Source organism: Chlorocebus sabaeus, chromosome 8, assembly GCF_047675955.1.
Source record: "Chlorocebus sabaeus isolate Y175 chromosome 8, mChlSab1.0.hap1, whole genome shotgun sequence".
In the NCBI taxonomy this organism is placed as follows: Eukaryota; Metazoa; Chordata; class Mammalia; order Primates; family Cercopithecidae; genus Chlorocebus; species Chlorocebus sabaeus.
Window position 1 is genome coordinate 78,300,450 of NC_132911.1, and position 15,157 is coordinate 78,315,606.

General features: G+C 42.1%; 1 protein-coding gene across 6 annotated transcripts in view; it reads right to left on the reverse strand.

The window, feature by feature from the left end:
• JPH1 (junctophilin 1) overlaps positions 1-14,830 on the reverse strand; it is an 80,102-nt gene extending 65,272 nt beyond the window's left edge. For 4 of the 6 annotated variants that reach the window (XM_008000915.3, XM_008000912.3, XM_008000914.3 and 1 more), the window contains exons 1-2: positions 14,201-14,814; positions 8,149-8,908 (exon numbers count right to left, since the gene is read on the reverse strand). In XM_008000915.3, the coding sequence (XP_007999106.1) occupies positions 8,149-8,908; positions 14,201-14,579 (1,139 nt within the window). In that variant the 5' untranslated portion in view covers positions 14,580-14,814. Of the gene's footprint in view, positions 1-8,148; positions 8,909-14,200 lie in introns of all 6 variants that reach the window. The other 2 variants (XM_008000911.3, XM_008000910.3) reach the window with 1 other exon arrangement.
• Positions 14,831-15,157: the final 327 nt, after the last annotated feature.

Here is a 15,157-nt window from a genome sequence, read left to right on the forward strand (position 1 = left end):
CAGTTTGGTGTCTTGAGTAAAGTGAGATTGGCAGAGTCAGCTTAATCCATAATGGAAAGTTGTGAGCAGGGTGCTTCGGCTGCCTGGCAGCTGCTGCTTGGAGAAGTCTACCAGCCATGGCAGCATGCAGGCAGAACTCTGCCACTTGCTTAAAAACAGAGTTTCTCCAGGTCAAAGCTGAAACTCACACAAAGCATACAGGATAAAATAGGAATGCAATCCCATTTTGGGGGGCTTTCCAGAAAACATAGGAGTAGGGTGGTTTTCATTACAAATGATGCTATACTAAAAAGAAACTGCTGCTTTAATTCTTCATATTTGTACTATTGAGAAAGGGTCATGTTTCAGGGCTAAATGAGCTGGAATCTGTTGAAGTTTGTACTATTTAAGCAAGCTCAGGCTTCTACAGTTAAAACAGGGTCAATATGTGTCCCCAAAACCTGGCTTATTGTCATCCTGAAATTTTAGTTTTCCCTTCCAGACTTCAGTGCCAGCTTTCACTAAGTCTCTGCAGAACTGTTTTCTTTCTCACTTCATCTTTACCTCCATTCCAGTTTGGCTTCTTGGTCTTCTATCAACTTTCACTTGTGAAAATGGTACTTCTAGGATTGCAACATTTTCCTAAATAACAACTGCTATGTGTGGTTTATAGTTTACAAAGACCCATGATACCCACTCTTCCATTCAATTCTCAAAACAACCCTGCCATGAAGGGTAAGGTAATAATTGCTCCCTGTTCACCATAACTTTTCTGAACCTCAGAGTCTGGGTGTTTCAACCAAGCTTCTGGAATTTGCTCCTAGAAGCACCAGTTACAACAGTTGCAAAGAGTGACAGGCAGTCAAGGTGCAGATATGGAAGTACATAGGTAGTAGAACTAAAGAAAATAACCAATGCTTTCCTTAGCAATAAATGCCACATTTTTAGGTCCCTTGAGCACAAACCTTAGAAAGCATAACTTCACAAATTCAAGAATAGAAATTCAGATACCTGAATTGCATTGTCATAGGCAACAAATTCCTAGTCACTTAATGTGAGAACTGCTTTACTTGTACTTCTTAAAAAGAGCTGTGTCTAGTATTACATACATAGATTTCCTCTTTCTCTGCATGTCCCATAAGAATCTTTCCCAGGTTTGGCTCCAAGCTCTGCAAGCACAGCTCAAATCTCTGAGTTCCAGATACATCTTCCCCCATTATCTTTTGGGCTAGCATCTTGAAATTCAAGAAGGCAAAAATCCAAACTTATCTTCCTCCCTAAATCTGTCCCTTCCTGTCCAGTATCCTTCTGAGTAAACAGTACCACCATCCATTTTAGGTGATTTTGTTCTAACATTTCTTTAACTATTTAACAATCTATTCATTAAAATGACTCAGAAGGCATCAGAAGGATTTCCCCTTTCTGTAAAAATCACTTGTGATAATTACTGAAAATTAACCAGAGCACCAGAAAAAAAAAAAAAAAATCCATAGAAAAGATGATCTAAACTTTCTGTTTAAAAATATAATACAACCACTATCATTACAGTACAGACATAAAGATAGCTTATAAACAGCTTTGACTTGCAAAAGATCCCTTTGTTGAGGATAATTTAAGAATTTCAAAGACCTGGCCCTTTTTAACAACCTAGCAGAGAATGGGCTTTTTTTTTTTTTTGATATTGGTAATAGTTTAATTTGGATCCATAATGTGGCACTAACTCATAGTTGACTTTGGGTTTTAATTACTTATGAGTGAAATGTGAATCAAGTCAAGTGATCTTGTGAATAACTGTTCTATCCCAGCCAACTTTTGTGTTAAATTAAATGATTTTCTTTAGGCCTAAGAAAAATGACCCCCAAACAAGAAAAATTCCCCCCCAAACAACAAAAAAGCTCCTGCATTCTGGCATATTACATGTTTTGGTGTTGTCAAATATGGAAGCTAAGCCAACTTAGCTTCCTGGAGTTTCCACATCTGGAATGGAATCTCTCATATGTATCACTGACCAGCTCAATACTTATAAAGAATGGAGGTAACAGTTGGGCTCAACCTGATGCTCTTGTTCCCTGGTTATGTCCTGTAACAATGTTGACCTAATTAAGGAAAAGGGTACCTGTAGCACACACTTGGCATTTTCTGCACTCCTTGACTATTGTCAGACTATAGCATGAATTATGAGAGCTAAGTTTCCATCCTTAAAATGTGGTTTTGCCCAGCAAAACAAAATTAGGAGCACTGGCAGTGGTCATACCCTAAGTCGTGAGAATTTAATTCATTCATTCTCTAAATATTTACTAGAGCACTTACTAACGTGTTTTGATCTAAGCTCACTGCTGGGTGTACAAAAGTGAGCAAAGCTGACTTCAGAGTCAGCCCATCCTTCCCAATCTAGTTGGGGTGAGAGATATTCAACAAATACCGTGAAATTAAGTATCAGTTTGGACTAATGGGGGGATTTTAGACTAGAAGTGGGCTAAGAGGAAGTGGGGTTGAGGAAAAAGCAGAGTGAGGACCCAGCAGCTTGAGGAGCCAGCCAGAGGGAGCAGGGACAGGGGCTGAGACCTTCTTTCCAACAGAAAGCAAGCTGGCATGGTTGAACCATTCTGAGTATGGGGGAGGAGGGGAGATCTGTGTGAAAATGCAATACATCCTTTTTCATGCAAACATATGGGGAATGGTTTTTTAAAAATCCTACAGGAGAAGTATGTATCATTTTTATGTTTAAGTCCAAAACTGGCAAACATGGCATCCAACCTTAGTTCTGGGCTGAACAGGGAGCAAAAGAGACTCCCTCCTAAGATTACATGTCTAGGTAGCCCCGATCATCACCTGAAGTGCCAGTAATGGTCAGGGAGAGGTTGGCAAAAGGAGCAGCAGAGTCCCATGTGACTGGCCACCTATCCTCATCACTGACACTTTCGGGTAGTACGGGGAGCCTGCTCAGCTGAGTACCAATGAGCTTCACTAGCTTAAGTGAGGCTGGTCAGAGTTAGTCAAATTTTGCAAAATGGAGCAGTTACCTATTAACTTGCTAACCTCCTCACTTTACAGTATTTCTTCTTATCTGTCTAATATAACAAAGCCAGTACAAGCAAAGGCTTGTGGTTCTCAATTGCTTGAGGCCAGCTCTCTCCCACTCCTCCTACATCTTCTATCTTCTTGCAAGATAATTATTTCTTCTAATATTCAGATCACACCAAGCTCTGCTTCTGTCCACACCTCTTCCTAAGTGATCTGTTCATTTCCACAGATGTGGAGTTCTCTAAGGGTCACTTCTTATTTGCTTTCTCAACCAAATGTCTTACCTTAACATTCTTTCTTAAAGTATTTTTCTCAAGGAGTAGTGACATCTTCGAACATCTCATTTAAGGAATTATTGGAGATGGGTCGATGGTGTAAAAATTGGCGAAATGAGAAATAGAGTTGAAACGAGAAATACAGTTAAAATGACAGGAACAGCTGAAGGAATTAAGGAGGCAAAAGCTAAGGGAATGAAAACTGAATGCCTAAGAAATAGAGCGCAAACAACAGGGACGGTGGGATGATCTTGGGCAGAGCCTCAGTCCCTGCCTCTGAATGTGAGGGACTTGGACCAGATATTCTCTCTTGCCCTTTCCAGATCTGAAATTGGGGGCCTTCTGTCTCCTCTACCGAAACAGATTCTGCTTATTACAGTTTCTAGAAAGTAAATTCGCATATTGGGGGATCCAATTCTAAGTTATAAGGCTCTAGTTATAGTTTAGGACTCTAAAACAGCACTCCAGTTACTCAAAAGGGTCTGGTTGGCCAAATTACCATCAAGGGTGCACAAAGGAAATACCATGGAGCCTGGGCTTAGGAACTGGCTCCACTCTCCCCAGTTCTAACATCTATCTGTCAGAGTAGCACCTTCATCTAAGAGCAGAGCAGCTGGGATCCAGAACTAGAGGTGGTATGTCAGCTACTGGCATGGAGCGGTCTCAGTAGCTGCTAGGTATACTCATTTCTTGAGATATTTAGAGTTGCTCTTCCACCTTTTGAACATTTCTTAAAAAAAAAAAATGTTGACACTCTCAATCCCAGATGATGATTTGTACCCTCAGTACTATGACAAAAGGGAAATAAAATTTTGTAAATCTTATAAACACAGTGCCTTTTGGAGCAGAGCAGAGGACTAAAAATAAGTCCCAGGAGTCAGTAAGTTATAAGTATCTCTTATGGTCTTGACTCTAAGTGTTAACCCACTGGAATCTATTAAATACTCTATATCAACTATGTGATATCTACTATCTACTGTTATGTCATCCGCATAGTCCTTGATCTGTCGGAATTATACAGGGGCCCATAATAAGCCTTCTGAAACAAGCCTCCTGTATGTGTTTACTGCGGAGTAACACAACTCCCTCTTCAGAGAAACAAAGCAAAGGTCCACAGATCCACCATGCTTTCAGGAATCTTCGGGCCAAAGATGGTAGGTTCTGTGTCTCCTGGAGACATTATTGGAGAATATAATTGTTTTCCCTTAGAGTCAACTTGAACCTTTGCTTCAAGATAAAATAGGATGATGGTACAAGGGTGTGTCCATTTCCCTGGGACTTAAATAATAAATAAAAGTCCCTAAAGCATAAGAAATAACATAAATGAAATGAAAACATTACAGGGAGTGTTGGGATCTTGGGGACAGCCTCAGTCCCTGCCTCTGAATGTGAGGGGCTTGGACGAGATGCTCTCTCTTGGCCTTTCCACATCTGAAACTGGGGGCCTTCAGTCTTCTCTACTAAGCCATCCTTCCACCTCAGTCTCCTGAGTAGCCGGGACTATAGGCGTACACCACCACACCCGGCTAATTTTCTTATTTTTTGTAGAGATGTGGTCTCACTATGTTGCCGAGAATAGTGATTTACACCAACTGGGTGGACAAACTGAATAGTCGATAACTATTCATTGATCATCTCCTTTTGTTGCTAATGATGAACTGTGACTTCAATAGCAGCAGCTGCCAAGAGACTTAGTTTCTAGTTTTTCTTCTGTCTGCACTGGGCTAGGTGGGAAGAGTGTCATCTTATGTCCTTACATTTTCAGTAGTTTTAAAAACAAAAACATTGGTAACAGCAACCACAGAGGAGTCATATAGATGTTCTGTACAGATACTGTGTAGATATTCTGGCATTAGAAAGAGCCATGGTTAATGACAATAACGTAGCTAAAAGTCCTATCCCCCAGGCAGCAAATCTTGAAAGAATCTTTTCTTATTTTTAAGGGTTTTAAAAGACTGTAGGACTCTAAAATCAGAGCTATTATAAGGGAAATGTCATTCCTTTAACTGCTTTCTCCAAAAACAAGTTACAAAGCTCGAATTGGAAGTATTCATTGTATAATAGTAAGGTATCTGGGAAAGTGACTAAAACAATGAAGGTAAGTAAAATATAGAAGGTTAATTGAATATTTTTAAGCTGTTGATTGTGTCATCCGAACAGTATTTTATTTATTGTGGTAAGAACACTTAACATGAGACCTACCTTCTTAACAAATTCTTTTTTTTTTTTTTTTTTTTTTTGAGACAGGGTCTTGCTGTGACACTCAGGCTGGAGTGCAGTGGCGCAATCACAGCTCACTGCAGTCTCGACCTCTGGGCCTCAAGTCATCCTCTCACCTCAGTCTCCCGAATAGCTAGGACTACAGGTGTGCACCACCATGTCCCGGTAATTTTCTTATTTTTTGTAGGGGGGGGGGTCTCACTATGTTGCAGACATTGGTCTTGAACTCCTGGGCTTGAGAGATCCTTCTGCCTCAGCATCCCAAAGTGCTAGTATTATAGGCATGTACCATAGCACCTGGCCTTGGCAAAGTCTTAAATGCAAAATACAGTATTGTTAAGTATAGGCACAATGTTGTAGTGCAGATCTTTACAACTTATTCATCTTGAGTAACTGAAACTTTGTATCAGTTGAACAGCAGCCCTCCATTTTCCCCACCCTACAATCCCTGGCAACCACCACTTCACTCTACGTTTCTACGAGTTTGACCATTTTAGATAAAATCAGGTCACTGCAGTATTTGATTAAGTGAGACCATGCAGTATTTGTTTTTCTGTGACTGGCCTCTTTCATTTGCATAATGAATTAAGCATTTTAAACATAGCAAAGTGAAATCTTTATGAAGTAACTAACTGGCTAAAAGTGTAAGGTCTTAAACTAAAGATCTCTTGGTTATAACCACATAATACAGTATTCCCAAATGAAATACTACTACCCCCAAAAGACTTTCAACAGAGAGAACATGGCTAGGACTTAGGTGAGAGTTTTATGATACTAGCATAATCAGAGATCATCTCTGCATTGCTAGTCGCTTTGGGTTATATGAACTCCTTCAATGGAAATTAATCACAAGTTGTTTGTTAAAGTGTTCTGCACAGGTTCATTTTTCACCTGCCAAGACTGATCTGCCTTTAGCATATCATTAAGTTGTAACAAGAAAACAACATGGAAGAATCCAAGTGTGCATTTAAAATTAGAGGTTAGGGCCTAACAACATGTATATCACTAGGTCTAAAAGTAAGCCAGCAAGATTAGATGTGCTGAGTATCTGATCCATAAGCAAACTGAAAAGCAAAGTAGATCCAAAACTGTGATCTGAAGTAAAAGATGCCTAGTAGAGAAGACAGGAGAGAGACAGACCCTTCACGAAAGTTTGTGCTGATCAACAAAAAATACTAGCTTTGAAATGAAATTAGTTTTGGATAAAGATGAAAACATTGAAGCCTTTTAACATAATATATAATATTATATCTAAAAGTAATGCAAAAAATGCAACCTTATTTAGTAGCCCTACTTATTTTTCAAGTAGGGGCATTTTAAAAAAAGAACTCTAGAAGTACTAAGTTGAACTATATGATGTCACCATTTTTTTTTTTTTTTTTGTACATTAAAAAGTTCGAACAGTGGAAATTTCATTATGGCTCCACCAAAAAAAAAAAAAAAAAGGGAGATTCATTAATTCAATGCCAATAACAAAAACTTGAAGACATGCTAACATTTTGTGGTTTCAAAAGGGCGTTTACTTCTGTGGAAGAGTGTTATTGAAGCAGAAACAGGATTTTTAACATTCTATGCTAAATTTATGCTTCAAGTCTTAAAAAGCTGTGGCTAGTCAGTACCCACTTAAATAAGACTAAAAATAAAATTTTCCATTTATAACCACACCTTTTTCTTTTTGTCTCACCTATAATATCCTTCCCTAATAGAACTTTATTCCCCATAGATTTCTCCATCCCTCTTGCTGGATCCCTGAAACCAGCTATTAATGGTAAAACTTCAAGCACATAGTCCTTCTGTGCCCACACATACACCCCACTTGTCAATCTATTATTCACCGGTTTTCTCCTACTCACTCCAGCCCTTCTCTACTGCTCTTCTTTCTTCCAGCCTTGGCACATTGAGAGTCCCATCTGTCCATGTCAGGTTGTAGGTTCTCTCCACCCCTTTCCTTTTAATACACCAGTGACCTAATCTCTTCTGCATAGAATGTGGCGATTCTCATAGGTCTCTTTGCCTTTCCCATATAGCTGTTGTTTTAAACAATGCATGCCAGATTTTCTCATGTTATTTTCCGCTTTTGCCATATGTAGATTTTGGTGGCTGTCTCAAAACCAATTTTACCTATAAGACTTCATAAACAGAATCTGAATTGTATAAGCTAGGCTTAGTGTGCATACCTCCAATGTAAATATCTGAATAAAGATACACATCTATACTAAGTATGTTTCTACGTGGATTGCTATTTTCTTTTGGCACACAAAACACAATGCTTTCTATGGCAGCATTTCAGAGGTCCTTCTTAAAACAAGGAAAAAAAACCAAAAAAACAAAAAAAACAGCAACTTCCTGGGCTCAGGATGATGAGCACAAGGTCTCAGTTAACTCCCTCACGCTATTTAATATGAGGGAAGTAATTTAGAACGGGAAGGGGAGCTCAAAGTGCCTTCAACATTTTTTGACGATGGGAAGTTTCACAACAGTGCAGGTACATTTCTGACTTTGACCCTACTGAGTGTAATCATTTTCCACCTTTGATTTTTTTTAGCAGTTGTAGAACGCATTTAGCAATGTCACCGGCAGACAAACATAGTATTTGATACTCCATTGTTCTGACCAACCCGACAAAACCAACCACCCTGCATTTACTTACCTTGAATTTGCTATTTCCACTTTGGTTCTCGCCATGGCAGCTGCCCTTTGGGCGCCTTCAATTGCTCTGTCCACCTTCTCCCTAGTTTTTGTATGTCTTATTGGTATAAGCTGCTTCCTTATCCCACGGACCAGAATATTATTTTTGTATTTTCCCTCTTCTTTGGAGCCGTCAGGAAACACGGTACAGCCATATCCATGCCTCTTGTTATTTGCCCACTCCCCTTCATACTTCATGCCATTGGAGCGCTCGCTAACGCCGAAGCCGTTGCGCTTGTCGTTCTTCCACTCGCCCATGTAGGTTTCCGTGGTGGTGGCGTCCACGTGGTCTTCCACCGGGCAAAAATCACAATCTACATCGCCGAAGCTGATCGTGGAGTTGGCATCGCTGGAACTAATTCTGCTCATGGCCGCGTCGCTGCGGACAGAGCTGCGCTTGCTCGAGATGGAAGACTTTGATTCGGACTTGCGAAGTTTCATGCTTCCGAGAAGTGAGCCCCTCCGGAAAAGGCCGCCCTTCTTCTTGCCCGCTAGCTCAGCGTCTGCGTGGAAGTTGAGCACGAAACCACCGCGGGTACCAGCCGGGCTGTCAGCGGCGGCCGCGGCGTCGTGGAGCACGCTGCCGTTGCTCTGCTCGCTGCGCAGCGAGGCCAGGGAGGTGCGCAGCGGCGAGCGTATCACCGTGGCCATGCCATAGGGCACGCTCTGGCGCACTCCGTAGCCATGCCGCATACCTCCGGCCCACTGGCCCTGGTAGGTACCTTGGAGAGACCGCAAGAAAGCACCGTGAGTCGGCGGCAGAAGCTGCGCAATCACCTGCTCCATCCAGCGCACACTGGCGCAGGCCTGCCCAAGGTCAAATCTGACCATTTCCAAGTCAACCCTGGAGGATACTTTGCATCCACTTGTGAATCCCCGCCCTGTAATTTTGGGGGTAAGGTTTTAATGTCATTGCACAGAATTTTCCAGTAGTCAGATAATTTTTGCTTTTCATTAAAAAATTTATGCAAGTATTTCAGAGAAAAACCAGTACTTTCTAATACAAAAAGTGAACACTGGAAAACAACATTCTCCTCTGAAATTAATGCATCAAAATTTCCTCTTAGGAAGAAGACAAGCAAACAGGAGAATATGAAATGAATTCTATTTGTACATTTTATTCTAATATTACTAATTTAGCTGGAAAACTCTAAAAAATGACTTTTAGGTCTATGTCAGTATAACATTCCAAAAAGCACAGAGGCTTAAATCTGAATACTTGGGACACAGTCATCAAATGAACGTCTTAAATTTTCTGCTACATTCAGCATCTCTTTTTTTAGTGTAGAGAAAACTGTTGAATATTCAGGATTATCATTTGAATTTGGGTGAACCTTTTTGAGCTAAGAGTGAATTGACAACCACAATATATATTATGAATACAGTGAACTATTATGAAAAAAAATGAGCAATTTAACATTTTTGTGCTTCTAAGGGAAAAAGTCAAAGCTTTGTGCCATGTCATTTGCCAAATCTCTGCATCCTGTATGGATTTTCCTAGCTGCCACTGCATTGTAAATCACACCACAGACTAGAAGCACCCTGAGGGCAGAATTACTTCATACCAGAACCCAAAATTCTCATGTGTCCTGTGGTCTGTGTTTGTGGACAGAGGGTGTTTGATGACTATGTTGACATTAAAAAGCTATGGTGGCTAAAAGATATACCCTTTACCCTTGGAGAAACTGATGTAAGGCCAGATGAAATCTTTTACTGTTACCATTTTGGACTTCATCTCAGAGAAAAGGTATATTTGACACTATTACAATGTTGATACCAGATCACTCTGACAACAAATATTATGCTTTTTCAGGATAATCTGTCATCTAAAGCATTTGTAGTGAATATTTTGCTACTAAATAAATAAGCAAAGACATTAAAAATTAACCTGGTACAGGTTTTAAAATAATCTTAGGAGGAAATGAATGTTAAATTAGGGAATTTAGAAGTTTCTTTTCAAAATCAAGGCCATTTCCTTTAATTAAGGGTAAATTTTAATTTACAGTATCCCTCAAAAGAAGCTATCTGGAAAATTTTAAATGTAATTACTTCTGTGTTATTCATAACAATTCACAATGTCATAGAAAACAAATAATGATTAGTCTGTCTTGACCTCTTTCCATTTCTGATTATATAGATCTACCTTGCAGTCACTTTGCATTTTATATTGCCATGTACAGATTTCCATTGCATGGCACATATTCATTTTTAAAACACTGAGCAAAAATGCTAGTGGTTTTATATAACTGTGTTAACAATGGCTGGTTATTTCATTGCACTTAAAAGTTAAAACCATAACGACTCCCAAGTCAACAGTTTTGACCAATTTCAAGACTACCTTCTCTTTTTGTTCATTCTGACATAGGTGACATAGGCAATAGTAGATACACAATGAAATACTAAGTGGGTCTGGTACTCTGTCATATTCTGGGTAGATGTGAAGTCTTAACCTGACATCTATGAACTTCTGAGGAGGTGGGTGGCCCATAGTTTTCTCCGAAAGATTAACCCAAGAGGATAAGGTAGTCATGTAAAACATTTCAGGCTAAGAAGATTCCTATTGAATATTGGCCATCTCCAAATACCGCCATCTCAACAGGAATGGGAATGGAATTCTTAGGAAATTTTGACTTTGACTTTTCCTTTGCCTAGACGGGTAAAATTTAAATTCTAGGATGAAAGTTTCACAATCTGGCTTGAACATACTAAAATAAACCACCTTATTTTTAATATTTTGTTGGTTAAAAGAAAGCTGTAATCATATCCTCCTAACTTTTGTCTAGAGTGACAAGTTAATTTTGCTAGAACAATTTGCAGAGATGTTGTTTGATATCAATAAGTATCTACACTTTTAAAATACAACCATACCATCTTGGTAAATGTTTAACACTGATGGAAAATTAACAGCTAGTTTCCTTAAACTGTTATCTTCAAAAATATGACTAGTACAGTATTTAGAATTTCCAAAAAAGTATGGCTTGAAAATCCAAGCTGTTTAAGGCAACAGCAATAATTAGAAGGTTTAAGTCTCTGCTTAACTGTCAAACAGGGAAGGGGGGACAAGAGCATTGGCCACATTCCTCTCCCATTTTGTTAAATCACAGTATATGAAAGAATTCCTCCACCGAATTGCTAGAAACCAATTTACAGTCAAACTGTTAGCAGTTCATCTGAAATTTAAAATAGGTTTAGTTTAGTCAATGAACCTAGAAAAAAAAAAGGGCCTATTTCTTTATGAAGCAGGTGGGTTCCAACTTCTCCCTGCTGCTCAAATAAAGTTCTAATTAGTTCCTCTTGATTCCTAAAATGTAGATGCATATTTCACAAGTATAAAAATTACTTTTACCAGTTTTAAACTGTGTTCATTTGGGAGCTAATTTTTAAGATTTAGTCGTTTTAACTACACAATCTTGTAGTGGAAGGCATCCAGTTTAGGAGTTTCAGTCAAATCTGCACTGCACTATGCCAAACTTCAGTTTATATGCTCCGAATGGGTATGTGCAAGTATGCATCTAGTTAACAAAACATTATGTTTTCCCAGAAATTTTCAATAGTTTTACGGCAAGTGAAAAAACAAAGTACAGATCAGAATTAGCACAAAAAATTCTGGGCACCTAGATTTGGATTTCATGAGTATGAGACTAACGTATTGTTGATATTCAGGGGATTTCTATTTCAGCAACATATCATACACAAATCACTAATAAAATCAGTGATACTTCTCACATGAAATTACTGCTTCCTTCCTCCTCCAGTTTAATGTCACCACAAAAAAACACGGAATCAGATTTTCCCTGAATCTGATACAGGGTGTACGCGGATGGACATGTGGCGATGGGGAGAGTGGAGACAAAAACAAGCTAACTCCTTAGTGAGAACAGCAGAAAACAAGCTAATTTTTTAGTGATATTCCTATTTTGGCCAAAACCTTTGTATGAAATAAGTTATAGCAATACACTTGCTTCAGACTCCCCTTTTATGATTGAGGACTTTCTAATGAAATAAAGTTACATATGAGACAGCAGAAAATCCATTAGCACAGAGTAGACATTCAGCCGTGATTTTTAAGGTTTTTCTTCCTAACTGTAACGTATTAGATTTTTTTTGGTAGAAGAAGAAAACCACAGTACCACCTAGCATGATGCCAAGTTTTAAGTTTTTTTTTTTTTTAAGTTTATTTTAAAACTGAAGGCAGATTATTCATAAAATCATTCTGGAGACTTATTTGGGCTTCTACAACATGTACACAGACAACCTCTACTGTGCTATATATATTTTGATTACTAGGTATAATGAATACTCTAAACCAAGAGAGTGTGTTTAATGAATAGCATCTTTAAAAGGAGACTATTTTCAACTTTCCAAAACTGAAGAGAACCATCCCTGGCCTTCTTAAAAGATTATAAAACAATGCACACATTTAAAAAAATAAATTTTGCCTTCTACTTTTGAGCATGGAATTTAGTTGTACAGTAGAGCTGGGGCCTCCAACAAAATCCAGTCACAAACTAATATATTTATAGCGCTGTCAACCAGGTACTTTATGCCCATTCAGAACATTTAAGGGTCCTAATTAACTACTGTGAAACTCGGTACTCAGCCCCACAGAAAAGTATTAGAGAACGTTTTTTTCTTTTAATCCATGAGAACCATACACTTAATTTATACTGTAGGATGAAAAGATGTCCTTTTTAGCAAGTTCTACCATTCTGCCATTTTGCATTTGAAACACGGCCCAAGTGTTCTGACTAACTGAAGTGTACAAATTGTGTAAGCTTTTATATAAGCAATGGTATAAATGGGGTTGCAGTGGGCTGGAGAAACTTTTAATTACATCCCTTTAATATCCTCCAACTCTGAGCTGCTTAATTCCAAAAAGTGATGTCGCCTCCTACAACCCTTTTCAACTAAATATGATTATGTTTATCGGGAAATGCACTTTGCTAAAGCATAAGCTATTCATGAATATCTTTCTCAGCGTATTACACAAGGAGATTCATCAGGTTTTGACACCTGTTTCAGTAATGTATACTTTTCCTAATAAAAGAGGAACTTCTGTCCTGGTATATACACAATCCCTTTGGCAAATATTGTTAAATCTTAAAAGAAGGTGATCTTTGTTCACAGCCAGGCATACTGCTTAGGTCATACATAATGCAAATTTGTTTCAGTATTGCCATTCTCAGGAGTAAAGTAGCTGCTAACTTAGCAGCTATAGGAACACACCTGCCAATTGTATTTTTTTCAATGTAGACTTCATTGCCCATTTCTAAAATATCTTGCTAGTAATTTGTCCAAGATCTCCAGGTCAGCAAAGACTGCTACTCTTTTAAGACCAATATTTTAAGGAATGGAATGAAAACTATGAACTCACACACTCTGAACTCCACCTGCATCAGGTGGCCTTTCCGCTCCCATAACTCGGACGTTTCCAAATGCACCCCCAAATAAGGTACAATTCCCCAACATCCTAGTTACGGGGTTCTGGCTTCTATCTTTAGGCTACTAGAGGACCAGAAGCGAAATACGATTCCACGTGAAACCAATCCGGGGAGCGGTCAGCACGGACCTCCAGTCTCACCCGCTCAGGGTGTTCACTCTAACTCCACAGGAGTGGCGATTTCAAACCCAGCCGGGAGAGGGAGGGATCAGGAACGTAATGTGACGGGCTCAAGTGACAGCGTCCTCTCTCCAGTCCAACCCTCCCGGGCGGCGCTCCCTCCCGGTGGCAGCGCAGCGCTGGCGCCGGCCAGGTACATTCACGCCTAGCTCCCCTGAGTGTGGACACACGGTCCGCTGGTCCGCTCCAAGAACGGGGTCAGATCCAGCCCTGGCGCCCCAGTCCGGCCCCAGCGCCGCCTCTGGGAAGGGCGGGCGCGGGCGGGAGGCGCCCCCAGGTGTTTTGGCGGGTTTCCGGACACGTGCGCCCGGCGTCCTCCCCACTTCCCCACAGCGAGGGCAGAGCCCACCGCACCAGCTCGCGGAGGAGCCGAGCCGCCCGCCACGCCGCTCACCTCCGTCCCCGTAGGTCTCCACGCCGTACCCGTCTTGCAGCCCGTTACTCCAGGTACCCTCGTAGCGAGCGGGGGTGCACAGGCTCTGCCGGACCCCGTAGCGCCCCTTGAAACCATGTGACCACTCCCCCCGGTACATCCACTTGCCCTTCGTCTCCACCCCCAGCCCGTGCCGCTTGCCCTGCGCCCAGTAGCCCTGGTAGGTATTGCCGCTGGGCCAGGTGTAGCCTCCGACCACCTCGAAGCCGTGCGACCAGGAGCCCGAGTACTCGCCCTGGCCTTTGGGCCCCGTGCAGATGCCATGCCCGTGCGCCTTGCCCTCCTCCCAGCCGCCGCAGTAGGTGCCGCCATCGTCGAAGTCGAACCTTCCGCCCGTCATTCGGGGGGCAGCCCCGGCGCGCTCCCCGCAGGGGCACGGACGCGGGCAGTGCTGGGCACGGCAGGGTGTAGCTCGGGGGTGGGGGCCCGGCGGGCGAGCTCACGACAGCGCCCTGGGCAGCTCGCGCCGCCGTTCGGCTCCAGTCCGACGCCGCCCCCGTCCTCCCTCCTCTTTTGCCGCCGCCACCGCCGCCTTCCTCCTCCTCCTCCTCCTTCGCCGCCGCCGCCCCGGCCAGCGCCGCGCGCGAGAGGACAGCCCAGGCTCCCGAGCGGACCTTCAGCTGCTCCCGCCCGCCCACGTGAGCCGGGCGCCGCCCCGCGCCCGCCCCTCGTCCCCTCCCCGGGCGCCGAGGCCCGGCCCCGCGGCGCTCCCGCCCCACCGGGCCCTGCCCCCAGCCCCGGGAGCCGCCGCTTCCCCGGCGGGCGGGCGGGCGCGCGCGGGGACCGGCTGGCGCTCATGTGTTCTCTCAGTGGGATGCCGGTGGGAGGGCGAGTGTACACGGGGACGCACGAGAATCCCTGCCTGGAGATGAAGGCGCGGCTGCCTGTGTGGGGGCTGCTCGCGGGCGCTGGAGCCTC